Source organism: Amia ocellicauda, chromosome 4, assembly GCF_036373705.1.
Source record: "Amia ocellicauda isolate fAmiCal2 chromosome 4, fAmiCal2.hap1, whole genome shotgun sequence".
Classification (NCBI taxonomy): domain Eukaryota; kingdom Metazoa; phylum Chordata; class Actinopteri; order Amiiformes; family Amiidae; genus Amia; species Amia ocellicauda.
In genome coordinates, this window is record NC_089853.1 from 41,655,390 (window position 1) to 41,679,312 (window position 23,923).

The window sequence follows — 23,923 nt, forward strand, 5'->3', positions numbered from 1 at the left end:
ATGTTAATAAAAGAGAAAATTACGTCCGGAGTGCTATGTTGCTGAGTTATCTGGAAATGACACTATTAAGGTCAGTCAAAATATATATTTGTGTTTGCTTAGTATTTGTAAAAGGTGTGAGACCAGACACCCACATTTTATAGTCCAGTGAGCAGGTGTTAATACATACACACCATTTTCTTTGTAAAAGTGTATTTTGTTTAACACCTGTCCACTACATAATAATATCTGAATACTAAATCAGTTGTTAACACAAATCAAGAGTGCTGTAAAACCCCAGCACCAGTGTGACTTTGAATGCCTTCAGCCAACCTTAAAAAAAAAAGCAGTTTGCTTACTTTACATCCAGTGTTCCTGATACAAACAGGTTTGTCTCACAGATTTTCATTTAATTTATTTTGTATTTATTTGCAATTTATTTAACATGCCATTAAGAGTGCGTAGCATAATTGGGTGCAGTTGCTACAGAAAACAAATAAACATAAGTCTCATTACAAATACATGTTGAACCATCTTTTGATCAAATAAATGTGTATCAAGGCATGATGAAAGCAGTTGCATGCACTTGTGTTTTTATTTTGGAAGACTGCCTTTAATTTACATGAATGAATGAGGGTGATAATGATTATAAGAAAACACTTACTAACAATTCCAGATGTTTCCAATATGGCTCTGCTGTTGCCAGTATGGCTTTGCAATCTCTCCCTCTCTCACTTCTGCTTTGTTGACACAATTATGTTACAGCTTTCTGCAACAAGTCAAGCTGTTCCTGAGCACTGGTTTGTCTCTCTGAGCCTCTAACTGCCAGTATGAAGCTCAGATTGTCTCTAGACATGCCCGTTCTGGTGTCCGTTTTTTATCAGCTGTCTTCAGTGCATGTAAGACTACTCTCATAGATTTTTTTCCCGTGCAGCATCAGGCTTCCTGAGCAACTCAAAATCTTCACCTCAGTTAATATTTTTCCTTCTCTGGCAGCTGGGCCAGCTCCTGTTTTTCATCCACAGTATTGGGCGCCTCACAGATTTCTGCAACTTCTCTTTTTTTTTTGGCACCGGGGGTGTATTTTATGGATCACAGCTGTGTGCTTACCCTTGTGGTTTTCCCTCTATGAAGCCGAAATTGATTTGCTTTTGTATTCATCTGCATTAGGTGTGTTTTATTTGCGTAAGTGTGCACCAGTGGCGGCTGGTAACTTTTTTGGTGAGGCATGTATCAGAAAAAAAATATATATATATCGAACTACAGGTTAATTACATTTAATATGTGTTTAATAGATGAGAATCAACACATTAAAACCAAAACTGTTTTCATTTGTAATTAAGGTTATTTAACTGCACAATAATAATAATAATAATAATAATAATAATAATAATAATAATAACATCAACATTAAGAATAAACAGTAGCCATAATATTTGCAATAATTTAAAAACATAACACCGGCACTTTAAGCACAGGTTACAGATTTGCTTATAAACAAAAAGGGATGAAAATAGGTACTAAAACAATGTACAGTGAGGGAAAAAAGTATTTGATCCCCTGCTGATTTTGTACGTTTGCCCACTGACAAAGAAATGATCAGTCTATAATTTTAATGGTAGGTGTATTTTAACAGTGAGAGACAGAATAACAACAAAAAAATCCAGAAAAACACATTTAAAAAAAGTTATAAATTGATTTGCATGTTAATGAGTGAAATAAGTATTTGATCCCCTATCAATCAGCAAGATTTGTACACTCTTAAAGGGAGTGCTCCTAATCTCAGCTCGTTACCTGTATAAAAGACACCTGTCCACAGAAGCAATCAATCAATCAGATTCCAAACTCTCCACCATGGCCAAGACCAAAGAGCTGTCCAAGGATGTCAGGGACAAGATTGTAGACCTACACAAGGCTGGAATGGGCTACAAGACCATCGCCAAGCAGCTTGGTGAGAAGGTGACAACAGTTGGTGCGATTATTCGCAAATGGAAGAAACACAAAATAACTGTCAGTCTCCCTCGGTCTGGGGCTCCATGCAAGATCTCACCTCGTGGAGTTTCAATGATCATGAGAACGGTGAGGAATCAGCCCAGAACTACACGGGAGGATCTTGTTAATGATCTCAAGGCAGCTGGGACCATAGTCACCAAGAAAACAATTGGTAACACACTACGCCATGAAGGACTGAAATCCTGCAGCGCCCGCAAGGTCCCCCTGCTCAAAAAAGCACATGTACAGGCCCAATGAACATCTGAATGATTCAGAGGAGAACTGGGTGAAAGTGTTGTGGTCAGATGAGACCAAAATCGAGCTCTTTGGCATCAACTCAACTCGCCGTGTTTGGAGGAGGAGGAATGCTGCCTATGACCCCAAGAACACCATCCCCACCGTCAAGCAAAAGCAATGGTAACCCCACCGCTTGGTGAGGTCAAGTGCCTCATGTACTGCTTCTGTGGTCATAGAAAATCAAGTTCCGTTCTGTGCTTCCAGTTTCGACTACCCTGTTTTCAATATTGTTACTACTGCGCTTATAGGGAAGTTATACAAATAATATGTTCAGTTGCATATCATTTTTTGTATGCATTATATTATTATTTTATTTTAAGATTTTCCGTTATTTCTTAGTGAAGCTGTGCCTCAGTTGCCTAGCCTCTGGTGTGCATGATATTTGTTTTGTTTATATGCATTGTCTTGTCTTGGATTGTCTGCAGACCCTATCTCTGACAACTTGGCTGTGAGCCAGGCGTTGTCTGTGACTATGAGCCTGCTGACTGAGATCATGTTTTTTTAAGGCTTTCCCTATCAAGCATACTAGAAATTATTAACAGAACTAGAGATAAGCCAAACACCTGCTTATTCTGACATTACAGTTGCCTTACAAAAACTGATTTTGGCAAAAGTTTTGTGGTGCTGCCTTTGCATTATTAAAACCAAAACCTCCTTCAGTCAGTTCTGGACCGTGGGTTAATCCAGTAACTGTGCAATTCTTCATACATTTTAAACATGTTTTCAAACCGATCAGTTTGCAGACTTGCAAGGTCCTTCATTCCCCCACAGCTATGTGTGATAAGAAAGCACTCTGTTTTGATGAGCTGGCTGCTGGGATGCTGAAGATGAACCAGGCTACTTTCACCGAGAATCGGGGTTGAACCTCTGCTCTATGGGGGGGGACTTTTGAGGAAATGGCCTGTTCAGAAACTCCCTTTTATCTTCCAGAATGGCAGCAGTCCCAGCCCTCTGAAAGGCCAGCTCCCCGAGGCGCCTTCCCCAGAGCTGATGGAGCAGGACTCGAAGGACTCGGCCCAGAGCAGCTCCACCTCCACCTCTCAGGACACAGCCAGCTCCACGGCCGAGACCACCAGCCCGCCGGAGTACAAGGTACTGGCCGGCTCTCCTGGGCCAGGGGTCTCTGACTCAGATGCTTGAGAGACCCATGACTTTCGGGATTTAATTCCACCTTGGCTCTCAGTTGCGAATTTGATCCAGTCTTTAGTGAAGATCAACCTGTTCCACTATTACCCATCAACTACTACTACTGTGACATCAGTAGGTCAAAGGTCTAAGGTCAAAAAGCAACACCTAAGTTTCAGGCTAGGCCCATACAGATTTACACCGATTCAGTCAGTAAGAAAGCAACCATTGCCTTAATGAAAGATTAATTTCACTGGGAACTCAAACCCTAAACCTAACCTGGACCAAAATACATCCTAAATTTCATCACTAGATAACATTTTTGTGTAAATGTTAGTGCGAGTTATTCAAAAGAATTATCTGAAAACATGTAACTGACATACCACTTAATTAGCCTAACACCTACATACTATTTATTTTCTATGTTCTGGACCACGATCGCACTAGGGAGACATTTAATTTGGGGTATGTAATACTGGAATGTGTTGACTTTTGGTTGACCTGTTGTGTTCATGCTTTGGCTAGGATAATAAAGGTTTTGGCATTGGCGAGCTGGTGTGGGGGAAGATCAAGGGCTTCTCCTGGTGGCCGGGCATTGTGGTGACCTGGCGGGCGACTGGTAAGAGGCAGGCCTCCCCGGGCATGAGGTGGCTACAGTGGTTTGGGGATGGCAAGTTCTCTGAGGTGAGGGGCATTGCATTTTCCTGTTAATTCAACCTTCAGAGTGTATTTAAACATTTGACCCGATGTATTACAATCCGAGCATCTTTGAAAATGTTTGCCCTCTTTGATCTTCTCTTCTAGGTTTCTGCTGACAAACTGGATTCCTTCATGGCTTTTCCCAAGTATTTTAATCAAGCGTCCTACAACAAGCTAGCCTCTTATCGCAGAGCCATCTTCCAGGCTCTCGAGGTGAGGAAACCCATCTCTGTCATTATCCATTGAGGTTTCTGTTTGTACTGGTGGATGTGAAGCAGAGCGATGTGTCAAAGTACTGGTCTGGGACTTTTTTCTTGCTCTATCTAACTCTGCTGTTTTTCATGAAGAGTTTCCCATTTTGTCTTACCTTTGAAATCAATATTCATCAACATCAAATGGACCGTTTAAATGTCCCTGCACAACAGTAGCACACCCCACAGTGAACAGCGCTACTCATCGGCAGCTGCCCCCTGATCCCGTCACATTGTGTGTTGGAATGCTGAACCGAATCAATCTCGCATCCCTTTGTTCCTCCCAAGTGAAGGAGCACAGAGAGGCCAACGCAGCCCTCCCTAGGGAGCCCCAGTCAGGCTGCACAGACCCAGGCTGGCTTACTTAACACATCACAGTAGTCCCTGGAGTAAAACAACTACATTGATTTTATAAGCAGCTACTTTCACTAGAAACAGGTTCAGACCCTTGAAACTCAGGTTTGGGATGCAGTGTCATCTAGTGGCTAGAGCAGATGATTAAGGACTTGACTAGAATGTACTTTTTGGTCTTCTATTGCATTTTCTTCTGTTGCAAATCTGTTCCCACTTTTGCAGATAGTAATAAATACGGGACACAAATTAAAGTGATAATAATTTTTTATTTGCAAATAATACAAATGTATATGACCCTTCTGGCAGCAAAGAAGGCAGTAATATGCCCTGGCTATGTATGTCATAGGCATAGGTTTAGGTAGGGATGGGGGTGACTTGTCCCCGCCAATGTTGAGAGAACATCAGTCTGTCCCCCTCAATCATAGACGTAATTTACAGGACACTTTACATAGAACAAAAATCAATAAACAAACAATGCTTTTTCTCCACCATTCAAGAGCAATTTATTAGTCCTTTAAAACATCTCTAAAAACCAAAGGAATACCTGCCATGTATTTACACTTGAGCATGCTCCTCGACAGGTTTTAATGGATTATAACAGCAAATGTTTCAGTTGTATTTGTTTAAAATGGCACTGTGACTTGTGAGCAGTGATAGTGACATGTTGTGTTTGTGCGTGTGTGCAGATGGCCAGTGGCCGGGCAGGGAAGACATTCCCACTGTGTGACATGGACAGCCCTGAGGACCAGGTGAAGCCCATGTTGGACTGGGCCAATGAAGGGTTCCAGCCGAAGGGCTCCGAGGGACTGAAACCCAATGAGAATGGGGGTGAGAGCCTCTTTCTTCCCCCTTCAGCACAGTGTTTTGATTTGTTTAATATATGATGTCCTATATCTGAGGTCTGGAATTTACGGTCTGTTTCTGATCTTCTGTTTTAGACGCTGGCACTTTGAATCACCACGTTCTGGAGGTTACCCTAGCTCAGCCAGGGTACTTCCCCCCAGCCAAGAAACAGAAGACCAACCTGTGCAAGGTCAAGCTGGTCAATGAAGAAGACTACAGTAGAGGTCAGAATTCACTTCTTGTGTGTGTCTTGTGCAGCACTAGTAAATTGGAGTTTTACAAGCAAAGACAAACCCTAGCTGCCTCCTAGTGAAAAGAGATAAATGAAAAATAGTTATCTTTATGACAGTAGCTTTGCACTCCTGCTATTGCTAATCTTATAATTCTACAATTATTATAGCCTTTCTGTTATTCTAGCTACTACCAATGTATATATATATATATATTTATTTATTTATTTTGCATTTCAGAACAAATGGTCCATGAAGTTTTGAAGAATAATAGAAGTATAGAAGGTAATTGTGAATTTTCTAATTATTTACAAATTCAAGAAACATTTTGAAGTTTCTCTCTGTGTGTACATGTGACAGAACTCAGCCATCACTGTCACTCCAGGTGTCACTGGCCCCCTGACCCTGTTTAGTTAAACTTGGGTGGTTGTGTGAGTGGCACGCTGCCCCCTGATCCCGGCACAACTACTGGAGGGTGTATTTTTTGCTCTGGGTTTTTTGCTCATTACTATAAAACCTGTCCAACTATTGGTCATTAGGGTGTAAATCAGTTTCTGTGACCAATTAGATTACATTGTGATGTCCTCAAATGATGCCCTGGCTTGAGTAAAGGAAGAATTACAGGTGAGAGGATTACATTGCGATGGAACATGCGTCACATACAACCTTAACCTGTTGCAAAGGGGTCTACGTCTTTTCATCAAGGGGTACATTTCATCACCAGTGTCAGTTCATCACAAATTTTATCTAATCTACCAGTATATTGGGAGGAATACTTACATATGAACTAGCATGCAAACATACTGCACAGTACACCAGGTGAATATTTGTAGTTTGTGGTCACTCAATGTAATCTTTTTGTTGTACATGTTGCATTTATTTTAACTTCTTAGTTAATCTTATTTTGTAAGTCGCCCTGGATAAAGGTGTCTGCTAAGAAATAACTACATAAATAATAATATTAATAATAATAATAACGAGTCTCAAGATAGATACAGGGAAGAGGGGGAGTGTTTAAAATAGGGCTATAGCACAGTTATTGAAGCATTATATTTTACAACGTAAAACAGTTTATACATATTATTTTATTAACTCGAAATTGGAAAACATCTTTTACTTTTTACTTTGCACAACGTGAAGTGCTTTGAAATGGCTCCACCTGTCTATTACAGCTGTGCACATCAATGCAGAACACACACTTTTCAACAGGTCTGTTTGTGTTGCATTTAGTAACTTGGCAGTGTTTTTATTCTGTGTGCCTGTGGGCAACTAGCTGAAGGGCGAGGGGCACCTTCAGTCCTGTATAGATACTGAATTGTAGTGCCAGCAGCAGTCTAAATGCTAACACCAGCAAGCCTGTCCTACACATAATACCAAAAATTTAATTCAAAAGGAAAGTTATGAACTTGCTGAGCCGATCAGACAGGCAGACGAGCTATATCACCGGTGATTCTTCAGTTCAAAATGTGCACATATACATAAACAAGAAAAAAAAAAAAAGAATTATCAAATTAACTTTTTGCAATAAACTTACTTTTAAATTGCAAAAGCCACACAGAAAGCTGTTTTTAATGTTATAGTCTGATCTTTTTATCTGACCTATTTATTAATTGTATTCTATTGTGTGAATAAATGCTCTTTGGGGCATCTTTTTGAATTACACGTCAATATTCTTCCTTTATCCGAAGGGGACCTGTGTGGGGTGGTTTCAGTATTGTTAAATACTCTATTTCCCTTATATACAACATTGTTTTGCCAGAATTAATAATTAAATAAAATACAAAATAAATAAATACATAGATTAATAAAAAATAAAATAAATCTAAATATCTATATTTATTTATTATTATTTTATTATTATTTATTTCTTAGCAGACTTCCAGGGCGACTTAGAAAATATAAGAGCAATACAAATTGCAATAATACAGTGCAGTTCAAAGCATAATGCAATTACAAGTTCCAATTTACACAACTGTATAGGAAAATATACAGTAAACGAAATATAAATCCTACATCCTAGATTGTAAAAGCTAAAAGTTTTTTTGTATTTATTCATGTAGGCCAGTGGCGGTTCTAGCTTGTATGGCTCCCTGGGGCAACCCCTCCCCCTTCAGTGTGCAGACTGGTTTTATATTATTCTTAACGATTTCGCACAAACCAGAAGAAAATGCAACAATATGTCTGTGAAACTATATATTCACAGTATTAATTGCGAATGAATGTATGAATTGTGGTTTATTTGGTAGCATTTTGTAGTGTGACTGATTTTACGAATTGCATTAGTACTGTACAAAGTTAGATGTGCACTATTTGATAGATTCCCCCACTCCCCCTACCTCTGGCCTCAAGTGGGGAGACCTGAGGTCAGCCTACCCCAGCCTGCCTCTCCATCTCGTACTTCTGAGTGGGAGACCTTCCCACAAACTAAAATCAGGATGCCCACTCCGGCAAGGTTAAATGAGCCACAGTCCCACACGGTGACATGATATCATTAACGTGAAGTTCAAATGAGTGACAGAAAACCGATCGCGCAAATGTCACCATTCTGAATTTTTTTGTGCGAGCGCCCTGTACCACCCCCGGCAAGATGAGGCTGCCCATATCACCTATACCTAAATCCGCCTCTGATGTAGGCCTATGTATTTCGTTATTTATTAATTTATTTTGGCACAAATTACCCTCCATGTGTATTTACTGAATTGATTATGTACCTTCAAAAACCGACTACAACTGCTGCTCTAAAAGTCTGTGTGTAATTTGTAACTGAATATGTAAATTACTGATGAATATGCAAGTTGGTGATGAACTGACACCGATGATGAAAAATGTTCATGGTGAAATGTTCGTGATGAAAAGACGGCATCCTGTTTGCAAACATATCTCTTGTCTTCCTCAATGAAGATACATGTAAAATCCCCCTATTATGACTAAAAGGCCTAGTGTGGACAAATTTCCTTTTTGAGTTAATCTATTTCCTATTTTCTTTCCTTTCTCAGAGTTTTGTCTTTCTTGTGGAAAAACAAGAGTAGCAACTTTTCATCCACTTTTTGAAGGAGGCCTTTGCCAAACATGCAAGGTATGCTATAATTGGGTGGACAGTATTGGCAACAGGAAAGTTTTAAGATTTACTAGGATTGCTGTATAAATGCCAGCAGTAAAATAACCCACAAAGATACGTTAAAATAATACTGAAGAATAATATACAAATGCTACCACAGGATTTATTATGGTAGTGACCTCACTCTCACTGTCTTCAGAATTATTTAATTTGTTAGGCTCTGTACAAATGATCAAACTTATAGTACAGAGAGCAGTTCCATCCAACCATCCTGGGGTTGCAGAGGTGGTGTTTATTAAAATGCAGGCTTTAGCTGTTCCTATTCATCCCATTGCATGGAAATATGATCTGCCTGAAGCTGTTTATATGCCGTTCACCATTTGACAGGGTTGAAATTCTGAATGTCCAATAAATGGAGATGCTGTTTTGAAGGCAAAGGGTGGTCACACCAAATATGGATTTGATTTAGATTTTTCTTCTGTTCACTCACTTTGCATTTCGTTAATTGATAAATATAATCTATTAACATGTCTATTTTTGAAACCATTCTTACTTTACAGCATTTTTTCACACCTGCCTCAAACTTTTGCACAGTACTGTAGATGTGGAGTGCACTCAAGAACCTAACATGTAATGTCAGGAATTTTAATGTGTGACTAATAAATGGGATTCCTTTTTTTTAATTTTATTTCCAAGGAAGTTCTGCTTCCAACAGATGCTTAAGTAGTTAAATCGACCATTTGTTCTATTAATTACACCTAACAAGTCTTCACATGAATCACAGTATAACTGACTGGAGGGTGTTTTTTTTTTTTGCTCTGGGTTGCACAAATCAACATCACACCTCCCAAATACTTCCTTTTTGTGCCACCTCAAGTTTACACTTTTGATTTAGTCTTTGTCAGATTAACAGCTGACGTGGGGTTTGCTGAGCGAATATTTATTGTTCTAAAAAGAAGACTTTCAATATCCCAGTATATTAGTGACATCGCTACACACTCAGTGGTCCTTTTGATACAAAGATTCAGTCTGGAGAATTTTAAGATCACAGGAGTATAGAAAACAGTGCCCACAACACGTCCCTGACTCTGGTTTCCTTCCTGTCCAGGATGTCTATTTGGAAATCTCCTACATGTATGACGATGATGGGTACCAGTCCTACTGCACGGTGTGCTGTGGGGGGAGGGAGGTGCTACTGTGTGGCAATGCCAACTGCTGCAGGTGAGTGAAACAGATATATGTTCAGCCGCGTTGCCTACCACTGAGGATCAGATCATAAGCACTTTGTTTCATATATGCTTTTACTGCTTGCTTCCTTTTCAGACATTGTGTGTTATCCTTCCTTACCTAATGACGCTATCTTGCATCATGGTTGATTTGTTACTTTTGCTCTGAATATCTTTTAACACATGCTGTAGAAGTGTTCAGTTGTCTTGCTGAATTGGAGTCGCATTGGAAAAAGCTTCAGCTACATGAAAAGACAAATACATAAATAATCAGATCAGGAGGATTGGACCCAAATTCCTTCATCACACTGGCCTGCTGCTGATTTGGCTACCATCCCCTCCTTGCTCCACAGGTGTATCTGTGTCGACTGCCTCGACATCTTGGTGGGACCCGGAGCATCGGAGAGTGCCAAGGTTTTGGACCCCTGGCGCTGCTACATGTGTCAGCCCTGCCAGCAGTACGGCGTACTGAAGCGCCGGGATGACTGGAGCCTCAAACTGCAGGAGTTCTTCGTCAACGACAATGGCCAGGAGTTTGTAAGTGGAAAGCGAGAAAACCTGTATGAAGAATAAACACAAGAGAATGTTTCTTGAAAGAACGTATTCTATGTAGTGTGCAGGCTTCAAGAAACGCACTGCGGCAACACAGAAATATAAACAATATAGATGTCACACATTGATATATTTAAAAATATTTAACAGATGTTTTTAAGTGCAGTATATATATATTTAAAAAATACACAATTGCTGTCTTTACTTCTGATTAATGAGTGTTTTAGACAATTTTGTTCAAACCTGTTTTGCAGGAAAGCCCGAAAATATACCCTGCTGTACCAGCCGAGCAGAGGAGGCCAATCAGGGTGCTGTCTCTGTTTGATGGGATTGCCACTGGTGAGTGAGTTTGGCAAGTGTTAGACGGTTAGATGTTTTTTTTTTTTACAAGAATTTGCCTGAGATAATGATAGCCTTGGACGCCAATGTCGTTTTATTATATGCAAAGATTTATTCTTTGCAGTAAAGAACAGGTAGACACCTTTTTCTTGTAACTTAATTTAATGATTTAATGTTCCTAAGGTTTTTTTAGACAGTCCAACTTGTGTTTAATTATATATTAAGTATAGTTCACATAATCATAGATGACCACAGTGTTAATGTTGTATTATATTTCAGTTGTCAAATCACAATTAATCATATATAACAAATTTATTTTGACCAGTTTTCTGTGGTTACTTAGGAGATTCAGGAAATGTTTTTATTGTAAGCTATTCTGTCCAAAATCCTAGACAAAGGGATTCCCAAAGTTGATGTTCATGTGTAATGTAAAGATGACGGCTCACTTTATTTCAGTTGAGTTGTATTGCCATGTGTCCAGACAAACTCCCAAATAAAAACTACTCAATCCTCCATTTAGTATTGCGGTCTATAGTGCTTGACAGCCTGTCTGCTCTCAGATACACAATGGCTTGCAAAGAATGTGTGAATCTTTGCCTTTTTACACGTGCTTGGGGGTGTCAGTTGGTAACACGGTGCTTGTGGGTTTCCAAATGAATAATGCGAGAGTCTTTGTGTCTTTTTTCGCAGGGTACTTAGTTCTGAGGGATCTGGGCTTCAAGGTTGACCAGTACATTGCGTCCGAGGTGTGTGAAGACTCGATTTCAGTGGGAGTCGTCCGACATGAAGGAAAAATTCAATACGTACACGATGTGAGGAACATCACTAGAAAGAATGTATGTGAATACTTGCCATTTGATATTTATTCAAATTCTTCTGTGCACACATGACATCACATCCAGAGTTGGGTCTCACGGTTGTTTATGTTTTAAAGTAGAGCCACTGAACGGTGAAGACGTGACTTGAGCAGCATACAGATACATATCAATGGGAAAGTACTAAACATTGACAAGAGAAAATAAATGTATGAGATCAGGGTATAGATTATCATCTTCTTTACACATAGGGTTATGAGGGCACTGATAAGGGTAAAATACATTTTCTCATGCTTGCTGTAGAGATTTTGCAGATGATCTGGTATAAAACAGCACAAAATAGAATATACAATTTGCAAAATTACCACAAAATGATTTATCAGTAAACACAATGAGTCTACACCTGGATTTTGGGATTTTAGTACAGTGAAAGACCCAGGAATCCCTATTCTCAGTCCAGAATGTTTCACAGTATTGAAGAATTTCATATGCATCATTTCGGCATACAATACAGATTTTTATCCACCCATCAAACTAATTTATTTTCCTACTCTCTTAGTATTTTTTTTTCATGATCTGCTGCTTATTTTGTATAAGCATGAATTTCAGCTCACGACAATGTCTGATAGTCACATGACTGTATCTCCACTGCTCTGTCAAAAGCATTGCCTCTCTCCAATGTACAGTATATCTGTGCTGCTCAGGCACAATAGACCATTTTACCAGAGCACCTCTGGGCTTAGCTTCTTTGTAATTATTTAATTATTATTCATTAAACCACACCCCAACATCTGGTGTCGTTTCTTCATGGGGACGGACGTTGGTGTGTCTATTAAGCTGTATAAATCTCTCTGTTGTGTCTCAGTGGAATTCCCATTGTTAGTTGTTGTGACACATTCTTTGTTTAGCACCACTCCCTGCTGTAAAAAGAAGGCCTCCCCTAAGGCCATTGCCTGCTAAAGTCCTCTCTTAATATGCGATCAGCAGTGCTGGCACATCTCCCAGATTTGATTGTAATTGATGTCTGTCCTAGGGGCTGTTGCCTCCATGCTTCAGGGAGCTCAGGTCCTCTGAGATTAACAGGCAGATCTGTACGCTCAATTAACATGTTGTACAACCTGCAAATTTCCAGTTGACTCCCGGAGGTAGAGTCTGACATACCTGAATTGCTAAATTTGTCAGATCAGTTCATTCCAGTTGTTTCTGGAAATCATTGTATATTTTCGTTTTTTCATTTTTTGTTTGTTCCTGTTTGTTAAGCAATAGTTTTTGGTCCCAGATACAGGTCTAAACCAGAGCCACTGTGCTTTATGGATTTTACCTCAGTGTGATCCCTTGTGTACCTGTGTTGCAGATTGAAGAGTGGGGTCCCTTTGACCTGGTGATCGGAGGAAGTCCCTGCAATGACCTCTCAATAGTGAATCCAGCTCGGAAGGGTCTCTATGGTAAGAACCCGTCTTTATCTGCTCAGCCTGGATTCACAGAGCTTCTGGTACTTGCTTTATCAAGGACTTTGCACCATTTACCATACTTTTCCAAATGATGCAAAGTAAAGCATTTAAAAAAAATGTCAAGTGGCTTTTTTTCACTTGTCTTCTCATCCCTGTGTGGTCTGCAGAGGGCACCGGGCGGCTGTTCTTCGAGTTTTACCGCTTGCTAAGTGTTGCCAGGCCCAAGGAAGGGGAGGATCGGCCGTTCTTCTGGATGTTTGAGAATGTGGTGGCGATGGGAGTCAACGATAAAAGGGATATTTCTCGCTTTTTGGAGGTAAGAGCTCCTTTTCTGACAATCAAATGGATTTGGAGACGCTGCCGTCTTGGTTTTGCTTTTCCTGTTTCTGAAACGCAGTGGACCCACCCTGCCTGTCACATCCAGCCTCATTAGCAATATCACACCCTACAGTCAGACAAACCCTGGCGCATGTGTGAGCCAGCGAAACACGCAGCCCAGCAGTGAGTGAGTTACATGCCTAGGTCCTATAAGGCAGTTTGGAAACTTTCCTGGCATCGCAAGCCTGAGGTCAAGAAGCTTGATACAGGGAACCAGGAAACAACAGCAACAACAAAAAGTAATTAATAACCCTGATGTGTTTGTGTATTGCAGTGCAACCCAGTTATGATTGATGCTATTGAGGTATCAGCCGCACACAGAGCCCGCTATTTCTGGGGTAATCTTCCTGGAATGAATAGGTACGTGTAATTTGAAGTGTTTAACCACCTAAGAGAGCAGTCGGTGTTGCCAGACAACCCCAGGGCATTACCTGTTTAGACACTCTGGAAATGGAAAATGTGCCAGCGAAACCTGCAGGAACCTTCACCTCTATCAGCTGGGGTGTCAGGTTTCCTGTTGAGCAATCTCCCACCGTCAGAAGAGTCTGGCCTTTAATCTTGAAGCATCACCTAGCTGAAAATAGAAAAAGGACAGGGGTTAATTTAACGTTGATTGTCAGCCACTCTTCCCCCCCCCCCAAAACAGAGATAGTCTATTGCTAATTAAATTCACTTGCATTTGTATCTGTAAAGCCTGGAGAACTTTCCAGCAGATCTTAGGGTCTGAGGCCTGGCCTATTGAGGGCCAGTGTTCCATAAAGCTAGAAATATTAGATCAACCTTTATTTTTAAATACTGCACCATTTTATATGAATATTAGCTTGTGATATGAGCAGTTTTACACAACAGTTGCTGTTTTTTTTAATTTGTGATTTGCAGTTACGAACAGAAATTACTATTACAGTGTTGTCATTACGATTTAATGGGTTACAAATGATCTATTAAAGGTTAAATAACTGCTATTGATTACATATAGCCAATGGATTTGAGACACGATGTTAAAAGACTTTAACTTGGTAATGGTAAATTTGCAGTGTTGCCTTTTTGTAAATATAATATTCAGAAGCTTCTATGCTTTAAAGTTAAGGAACCTCCCCTTTAATTCCAGGGGCTGGATAGCCAATTTCAAACAGCCTGATTTTATGGGATAATGTCAGCAGCGTTTTCTTCCTATCGTTAGGCCTCTGTGCGCCTCAGGTATGGATAAGCTTGAGCTGCAGGACTGCCTTGAACATGGACGACTGGCAAAGGTAATTTCTGCTGGGCTGCTTAATCGTCCTTTCAATATTATCACACACTTTTTATTTCAAAAATATTATTATAAAAGCATGAAAAAGTATTTACAGACACTGATACGTTAGTAACAGGAGGCAGAGAGTACAGATAACAAAAGGCACAATCTAGGCTGTTTGTGCTTATCTTTTGGTGCTAACATATCTCTTCTGTCCGTACAGAGACAGTTGGTCAGGGTTGCATGCTCTGGTGAAATAAGATAGATAGCAGGGATACAAGTAGCACTCCTGTTGCACCACCACATTCTCCTGATGAAACGCAAAGTATTGATAAATAATATTTAACATCCACTCCTGCCTATTCTGATTTATCAATTCATTTCAATCAATTTTTATTTAGTGTAACACCCTTCGCATAAATGATCTGAATTAACCTATTCAGATGAATGCTAAATAAGACACAACATAATTGTCCTAAAAAGTCACACAACCTGAAACTACCACCCTTTAAGTAGATAGTGACACAGGGAGCATTTGCCTCTTCATATGGGATCTGTGCTGTCCTGTTGCTGTTATCTGCGTGTGCAGAGAGGAGGTTATTAACACTATACACGGACAACAGAACAGTACGCTCAAGGCGGGATATATTTTCTTCTTTGCAACCTCAACAGAATTTAATAGGTTACAGAAATGTATATATATTTTGTGGATTTTGTTACTCGCTTGAAGAATAAATGCATAGAAAATAATATTATGTGGTTTATGTGTTTATTTTTTATATGTACTTTATTATTTGTTGCCATTTGACCTGATTTAAATGTGCATGTGATTTTCCAACAGGATTAGCTGTTCTCCCAATAGTTTTCCCTCAATTAAGTTGCTTAGGTTTTGACGTGCGGTGTTGGCTACAGTTCAGTGGCATTATACATCTCAGAAAAGCTTTTAATTGCTGTTTTTATTTCATTATTATATTTTTTTTACCTAGCCACACAACTTCTTAGGAATATTAACAGGAAGGAAATTATAGTCAAAGGAATCCTCTGGTGTTAGATTTAACCTATACATAGTGTGTGATTTCTTTCCAAAATTCACATCAACAAAGAAACAAAAACAAATAGAAAATATAATTCTGCAACCCATAGCCAATTTTGTGTTGATATTGCATCTTCTTGTCAACCCTTTAAAAAAGCTAGATCATTTATATATATATATATATATATATATATATATATATATATATATATATATTTGTAGAGTTACAAACTGCGTTATGGAGATGCGCCTTGGAGATGATGTGAAAGAAAATCATTATTCTGAATATCTAGAGCATATAACATAACTCTTGGCTTCCGACAAAGATGCTGGCTTGTAGGAGCACTTGGTATCTTTACCCCAGCCTTGCTTCCACCTGATCCTGAGACTTCAGCATTTGAACAGTTGCAATTTAACAGAAATCTGTGCCTTTCAGAAAACTCATGGCCTGTTGTTGCCTCTAATGCACGTTGTCTGTTATTTTGGCAGTTTGGGAAGGTGCGCACCATAACCACGCGGTCCAACTCTATCAAGCAGGGTAAAGACCAGCACTTCCCCGTCATCATGAATGGCAAGGAGGATATCCTGTGGTGCACAGAACTGGAGAGGTGAGCTTTCCCGTGCTACACCAACCTTGACAGGACACGAACGGGAGCACATCACGTCCCCAATTAATGCATAGAAACCAATGTGCTGCCCTACACCAGAACAGAGCAGTTACAAGAGCTTGGATTTGTAACTGTGTTCTTTCTCCCCGCAGGATTTTTGGATTCCCGGTGCACTACACTGATGTGTCCAATATGGGCCGCGGTGCCAGGCAGAAGCTGCTGGGCAGGTCGTGGAGCGTCCCGGTGATCCGGCATCTCTTTGCCCCCCTAAAGGACTACTTTGCCTGCGAATAGCCATGAGACCATTCCCTCCCTCATCTCATTCATACCACCGGCAACACCTCAGCACTGCAGCACAAAACAAGGCAGCTTTCATAACAGGTTTTTCGACAGATACTCCTGATTCTGTTGCAGCTCTGGGCCACTTCTCGTTAGTGCAGTGAGGAGAACTTGTTCAGCTCAGAACACAAAGGTTAGGTGGAGATTTCTTAAGCAGTGAATAATATACCTCTTACCATAAGAACAAGGATTGTGGTTCACACAGGACATTTCACAAGGCCACACCATAATTCGGACCTAATCTGTTCCTTGTGTGAGTTTTATTTCTTTTATCCACCGTAAAAATCATAGTTAAGCTCTTTGGATATATATTTTTATCTGAGGCACAGACGGCATCTTTTATTTAAAATATTTGGAAAATATTGTATTCACTGAGTTTTGCATAAAGTCAAATTATGTGTATATAGATACACCAAAGTGTTTTTAATATATATGTTTTTATATATTTTAACACATTCTTATTTTAATAATGGGTGACTTGAAAATTATGCAAACTGAAGACACTGGTAAAATTAATGGGCCATTTAAAATCACGGTCATTGAGGTTCAGTAGGCTGGTATAGTTAAACTCACACAGAATGGGAACATCTTGAATATTATTAAAAATTCAATTTAAAAAATTATACAGTTTATTTGTAGACTCTTTTAAAGAAATCTTGAGTTTATTTCTCATTACTGCAATCCAAATATGTTGAATGGAAGAGAAGCCTAGAATTGGCCTGACCATCACTGTAACACAGCCCTAGATTAAAATAACAAAAAAACGTCGAAACTTGAGTTCCTATTGTTATTATGAACACATTTACCTGAGAAACGGATCAAGACTCAGTTGTTTAATATAAAGCAGCAGGTACACTGAGGATTCAAAGACTGTCATGCTCACCAGTCGTTGGCCCCAGCTGCAGTGAGCACTTACTTTACTTCAACTGGAGATTCTAATGTAGCAAATATAATTGAAATTGCAGATATTAGGGAGACATAAACCTGTCCATCATGTGATTATCCAATTTCTCAAGACTTACAAGTCTTTGTTTGATTGATTGTTTTACTTTATGGGAACTGGACTGCATTGTACACTATTGCTCTCAATATGATGTGAAATTCTCCACAGTATAAAAGTGTTGCAAGGGAGATGAAAATGACCGACGCAGTGACTTTGAATATTTATGTACAGTATTAATGGAACATTAAACATGGTCCTAACAACATTTTGTAAACTTGATGTAGAATATGCACATGCATATCGATTGCTAAAGCATTGCTGTTTTGTCATGCTCTCTTTGTTATCTGAAAATGTGCCTTTATACACCCACCCTCGCCGCCCACCGAGTCACTATCAGATTATGCAGCGATGCCTTTGTCTTTAATCACTGAATATTTGAGACTATCCTGAAAGACAAAGCTAAATTGTGAAAAAGTGAAAATCCCTTGTACACTGATGTTGACTAATGATAAATGGTGTCACTTTACTTGAAAAATAAGACGCACATGCAGTCCTTAAGATATAGCCAGAGCTGTAACCAAAACTACTGGGCATTACCTCCATATTCGAATGGATTTCAGGGAAGGATCCTTCTCCTGTAGCACGTTCTTCCATGCTGATACAGTTCTGTATTGCAAAAAGACTTGTAAACGTCTTGATGTTGTTCCATTTAGGTTGATCTTTACTGCTGTTTGTCTTGTAGTCTCTTTTTTGAAACTAAGTAGTGGGAATTTTTTAAGCAACGTACTGTATTTAAACAAAAATGTTTACAAGTTAAAATTTCCCTCTTACTAACAAAAAAGTTTTGGGGAAACGAACCATCTTCAGATACAATGTTCTAATAGGCTGAGACATATTTTAGATTGAAGTGAAATTATATAAATGTTCCTTTTTGATATATTGTACCTCTTTTTCTAACCCTTTGTGTGTCTGTACTGTATATCTTTAAACATAAAAGTACTGTACATTTTAAAAAAGCAAACAAAAATAAAATATGTCCATTTCTAACAGGTTTAAATGTAAGACATTCCCTCAGGTGAACAAGTCCACAGTTTGTGAAAATGGATACCAGCTGGCCTCATGCGAGCAGGTCATTGTTGGCAATATGACTTTGTAGGACACTTAAAACCATCTGCGTTGGATGCCAAAAAGTACAAAACATGCAGCGAATTCCTGTTTTTATATTAGCAGTGCTTTTCATCCAAAAATAGTATGCAATATTCTACATGCTGTAAGTTATTTTTAAGACTTGCCTTTAAAAGACTGCTCTATATATTGATGTCACTAACTGGATGTCTGATTTTAAAACTGTACTGGATATCATTGTATTTTTGTTTCTTTCTTAATTGGTGTTGGGGTTTTTAATTCCTATTGGTGCTACTCTTTTAATGTATGTAATCATTTTATTCGGATTTTAGACTTATTTGTTATATTGTATTTTAGATTGTAGCCAATTGTTTTATTTCTTTTGACAATGGTAGATTTTACTATAGTTAAGATCAAACCAGTATTTCTTATATATAATAATGTTGTTGTTTTTTATGTTGTTAACCATTTGAAAACAAACTGAATGTATAAAACAATTTTGTAAGTTTTCTCCCACTGTCAACAGGACTTCTACATTTCAATTGTATTTTTTTCATTTCTAATACTGGATTGCATAATAACCAGTCTCTAGTTTTATTCTAAGAATAAAACATATTGCAGGTTTAACTCACTGGAAACCTTATTCTGAACTTTTTTTTTTTTTTTTCTTTAAAAAAATAAAGTTTTGATGTTGCCTATCAGCTTGATGGGAGTCTTAACCATGTGCTGTATTATGCCTTCACTCCCAATTTCCCATCCTGTTTTAATAAAGCTGATTTGACTTGATGTGTGTATTTTTATGTGGTAAACATTGTGAATATGTTTATTGTTCTGTTGTATATATATCTAGTAAGGATGAATGTGTTAAAATTATAGATATACACTAACGGTCAAAAGTTTTAGAACACCTCAATTTTTCCAGTTTTTATTGAAATGTACGCAGTTTAATGTCTCAATCTACTCTGAAATTAAAGCATAGAACAAATAAACAATTGGAGATAAAAAATAAATAATGGAATCGGTTTGTTTAACAAAATGTGACACCTTAAGCTGACAAACCCCTGTGGTACCCTGGTACCAAATCCGTGTGCTTCCTTTTAATCCCATGTGTACTCTTCACTGTTGTGTTGTTTACCAAGTGTTTGGTATCCCATGAAATATACTGTTTTATTGTGTATAGTATTTTACATGACATAAAAAAAAACAATTCAAATTTTTAATACTTGTGATTAAAAACTTTTAAAATACAATTCTTAAAATCACTTAAAATTTTTAAAATCTTTGTGATTTTAACGAAAAACAAAATAATTAACTTCAAATAAACATGTGCACAAAACAACAAAACAAACGTGATTAAAGCAAAACTGCTCACCAACATAAAAGTCAAATACATTGAAAATAACTGACAATGCATTGGACAAAATAAAAAAACAATTAAAAAGGTAAAAATAAAAAACAAACAAAAAAGGTCCAATGCATTTAAAATTAAATCCAAAACGGACAATGTATTTGACAAAAAAATATAACAAAACTAAACCAAAAAACCCCTAAACAATTAGTGATTTAAAAACAACTAAATCTAAATCCCATGAAAGCTGAGACTCTCAGCTTTCTAATGATGTGAAGTATTCTGTGATGTGAAAGTTTGTTTTTATTCCCCCCCTCCCCGCATTTATGCCCTCCAAAGGGGGATACTTGGTCTGAGTAATCTCAGAAAATATTGACAATTATGACATATTCTGGAACCAGACAGTACTGATCAAAACAAGACCATCCACGAAGCAACACACACCCGTAGAGAGCTCAAAATGTCAAGAGGGTAAACTCTGTTTACAGTGTACTAATACACAACGATTTTACATAATTGAATATGATCTCTGTCTGAATGAGACCCCCCCAGGAGCAGACTGCACATTTACCCCCCAGTCTCTGAATGATGGTGGGTGACGCAGAAACTGTAAATCGGATGTGTTTGAGAATGAAACGCGCTGGTAGCCAAGAGAATAAGCTTTCAAAAGATGTGTGCATTGTAGGAATACAGTGTAACTTCTATGCACAGGAGCTGCGTGTAACACTGCCAAATAATGCTTAAGAGGGTGTCGTAACACAGTATATAACTCTGAAATGTACATTATTTGTCAGTTTTTGGTAACCTAAACTTTTTTTTTTTTAACCTCTGGTAGTTTACCACTTACCGTTGTACCATTTCAGGTTATTCACTGCTTAAATTTAGATAAAAACTAGAAAAATGGGGATGTTCTAAAACGTTTGACCAGTAGTGTATATATAGAGAGACATTGTGTTAGCAACACTGAATCCAAATGCACATCCCCTCAAAACTTTTTTCAATATAACTTTTCTCTCCAGGTTGTATTTTTTTTTTATCCACAGCTTTTTTTTAATCCTCTCACATTTCCATCTTGAAATGTTACCTTAACATGAACAAGAACTTGCAACATTGCATCTTGTACTATACTTGTTTCATACACTACACACATTGCAGCTATGGACATGGACCTATGAAATGAGTTGTATAACTATGTAAAACAAGGTACATTTGAATGTAAATTAAAAATATTCTTTGGTAATTATTAATAATTTTGTATTTATTTTTGATCACAATTAGCATTGTAAAAACTCAGAAAATGCAGAACAAAACTTTAAAACACTAGGCTTGTAAAATATACTATTTTTAAGTATGAGAATAAGGTATTAGAGCAATTTCATATACATCATTCATTCAAAATTATGCATATTCATTCATTGGTATGATGTTACGTTAAACTCGTATCTATTTAACGACTTCATTATACATTGCATATCATGTATTTATTAACAACGAACATGAAAACGTAAAAGTAGGGTTGCGTTTAATTAATGTGGGGTTCTTATCCTGCCTCCATCGCCTCTATTAATTAATATAATCGTGGCCTTCGATTAATAGTCATAAAGTCAACCCATTGTGTGGAATTAAGTTTATGGTTTAATGGTGGTATTCCAAGCTTTACGTCATCCATTGTATGATCGTGAATGGGAAAGCAACTGGTTTCTCTTCGTACGCCATCATGATGTACTAGCAATTCTTTAAATCGTTTCTGGTATTTTGATTTACTCCGTACCCCCAGATGCTTTGCACATTTTCACTTCAATGTACTCTTCTGGGGCATTGGTCTTAACTATTATTATGTTTTCACAATGGCTCATTAAAATGCACAGCTGTGGTGCACTGGGACGATCGCAGCGCCAGTGTTACAATGACTGGTTGTAATGGGGGGGCTTCCGTGCAGCCAGGCGCCCATTTTAAAATATGGACCACCACCTTTCAGCCATTTTATGTAGCCCACTGTGGTTGATGAATAAACCGAAGCTACCCTGCATTGCACAGATGAACACCAGCATATGCATTTAAAAGATGTAAACTGCATCGCCAGTTCAAATGTGTGCGTTTTATGTACCAACGGTTTGCTTTCAGAGGAATGCTTAACGTGCCGCTTCATTTGTTGCCGTTGTTGTTTGTACAGGAAAACCAAATAAAATCGCTTATAATATAGCCAGTCCTCTATATGGGCTGGCCATTTAAAATGTGTTGCAGATATGTGGCGTTTGTGCGTGTACACGTCTGATCATGTGTCTACCTCGACTCTAATTGGTTCGAATGATTATCCTTCCTTGATTTGCACGGTTAGCCTTTGAGTATTTTAATTATTAGCTCATTTCTTTCCCTAAAATGGCACACTCTGGTACACACAGAGACATGCACAAACACATGTCAGTCCCTGGTGCTGTCTGCTGCAGATATATGGACCCAGGTCACATCAGCTCATGTTGCACGGCTCCATTTTGGACACGTGGCGGTCTGCTGGAGCCCGATACCTTTGTGTGTGTGTGTGTGTGTGTATGTGTGTGTGTGGGTGTGTGTGTGTGTGTGTGTGTGTGTATGTGTGTATGTGTGTGTGTGTGTGTGTGAGTGTCTCTGTGTGTGTGTATGGGTGGGTGTGTGTGTGTGTGTGTATGTGTGTGTGTGTGTGTATGGGTGGGTGTGTGTGTGTGTGTGTATGGGTGGGTGTGTGTGTGTGTGTGTATGTGTGTGTGTGTGTGTATGGGTGGGTGTGTGTGTGTGTGTGTGTGTCTGTGTGTGTGTGTGTATGGGTGTGTGTGTGTGTGTGTGTATGTGTGTGTGTGTGTATGGGTGTGTGTGTGTGTGTGTGAGTGTGTGTATGGGTGGGTGGGTGTGTGTGGGTGTGTGTGTGTGTGTGTGTGTAGGGGGGGCAACGGAAACCACGCCATTTTGTCATCATGGCCAATGATCACTTCAACCATCTTGACTGCATTTTACTGAAAGCCACACGTTTCAATCAAATCAATCCAATTGACCCATTGACATGCAGCCCAGATGTGTGCTGCTACCTGGAAGGAAATAAAACGTGCCAACAACCCAGGCAAGCTGCAGAGACAAACGCAAACCAGCCCCGCCACCGCGCACTTACTAAACTGTTACTCACACTGCACGACTACTACCAACCAAACCGAAAAATATGCGTTCATATATTATTATTATTATTATTATTATTATTATTATTAGTAGTAGTAGTAGTAGTAGTAGTAGTAGTAGTATTTTAAGTTTAATAAGCATTGCTGCATACACCCCCCTTATACGTGTATTTTTTCCCAAGTTTTGTATTTCGTAAATTCCCGTTTTTCTGTTTCGGGAGAATAATGTATGTATCTGTGTAACATGCATGAGTTTACATTATCATTAAGGAATATATTACTCTCCCAATAACAAGACAACATATGGTTAGTTGTCCTATTCGTTTTTTATTTCTTTATTTAATACGCGGTTGACACTAAAATGCAAAGGAACAATTTTATCCGAAACAAACATTACATTGGAACAAAAGGGCTCTGTGTATCACATACAATGAAACGAAATACACGGTTAAGGCTGACATATATGTCTTTTAACGGGATATATGCCATGTAACACCGCATATATAACTATTGATCACAAACGGGGCAAAATAAATAGGGTGCTGGCGGAAAGTGATTCCCGGA

At 38.6% G+C, this 23,923-nt stretch overlaps 1 protein-coding gene across 5 annotated transcripts in view; it reads left to right on the forward strand.

Moving 5' to 3' along the window:
• dnmt3bb.1 (DNA (cytosine-5-)-methyltransferase 3 beta, duplicate b.1) overlaps positions 1–19,654 on the forward strand; it is a 45,175-nt gene extending 25,521 nt beyond the window's left edge. For 4 of the 5 annotated variants that reach the window (XM_066702286.1, XM_066702290.1, XM_066702288.1 and 1 more), the window contains 17 exons: positions 3,199–3,360; positions 3,919–4,077; positions 4,198–4,305; positions 5,384–5,525; positions 5,636–5,764; positions 6,011–6,055; positions 8,767–8,846; positions 9,937–10,049; positions 10,408–10,591; positions 10,834–10,945; positions 11,636–11,781; positions 13,115–13,205; positions 13,379–13,527; positions 13,864–13,949; positions 14,770–14,839; positions 16,343–16,461; positions 16,614–19,654. In XM_066702286.1, the coding sequence (XP_066558383.1) occupies positions 3,199–3,360; positions 3,919–4,077; positions 4,198–4,305; positions 5,384–5,525; positions 5,636–5,764; positions 6,011–6,055; positions 8,767–8,846; positions 9,937–10,049; positions 10,408–10,591; positions 10,834–10,945; positions 11,636–11,781; positions 13,115–13,205; positions 13,379–13,527; positions 13,864–13,949; positions 14,770–14,839; positions 16,343–16,461; positions 16,614–16,755 (2,037 nt within the window). In that variant the 3' untranslated portion in view covers positions 16,756–19,654. The remainder of the gene's footprint in view (positions 1–3,198; positions 3,361–3,918; positions 4,078–4,197; positions 4,306–5,383; positions 5,526–5,635; positions 5,765–6,010; positions 6,056–8,766; positions 8,847–9,936; positions 10,050–10,407; positions 10,592–10,833; positions 10,946–11,635; positions 11,782–13,114; positions 13,206–13,378; positions 13,528–13,863; positions 13,950–14,769; positions 14,840–16,342; positions 16,462–16,613) is intronic. The other variant, XM_066702287.1, reaches the window with a different exon arrangement.
• Positions 19,655–23,923: the final 4,269 nt, after the last annotated feature.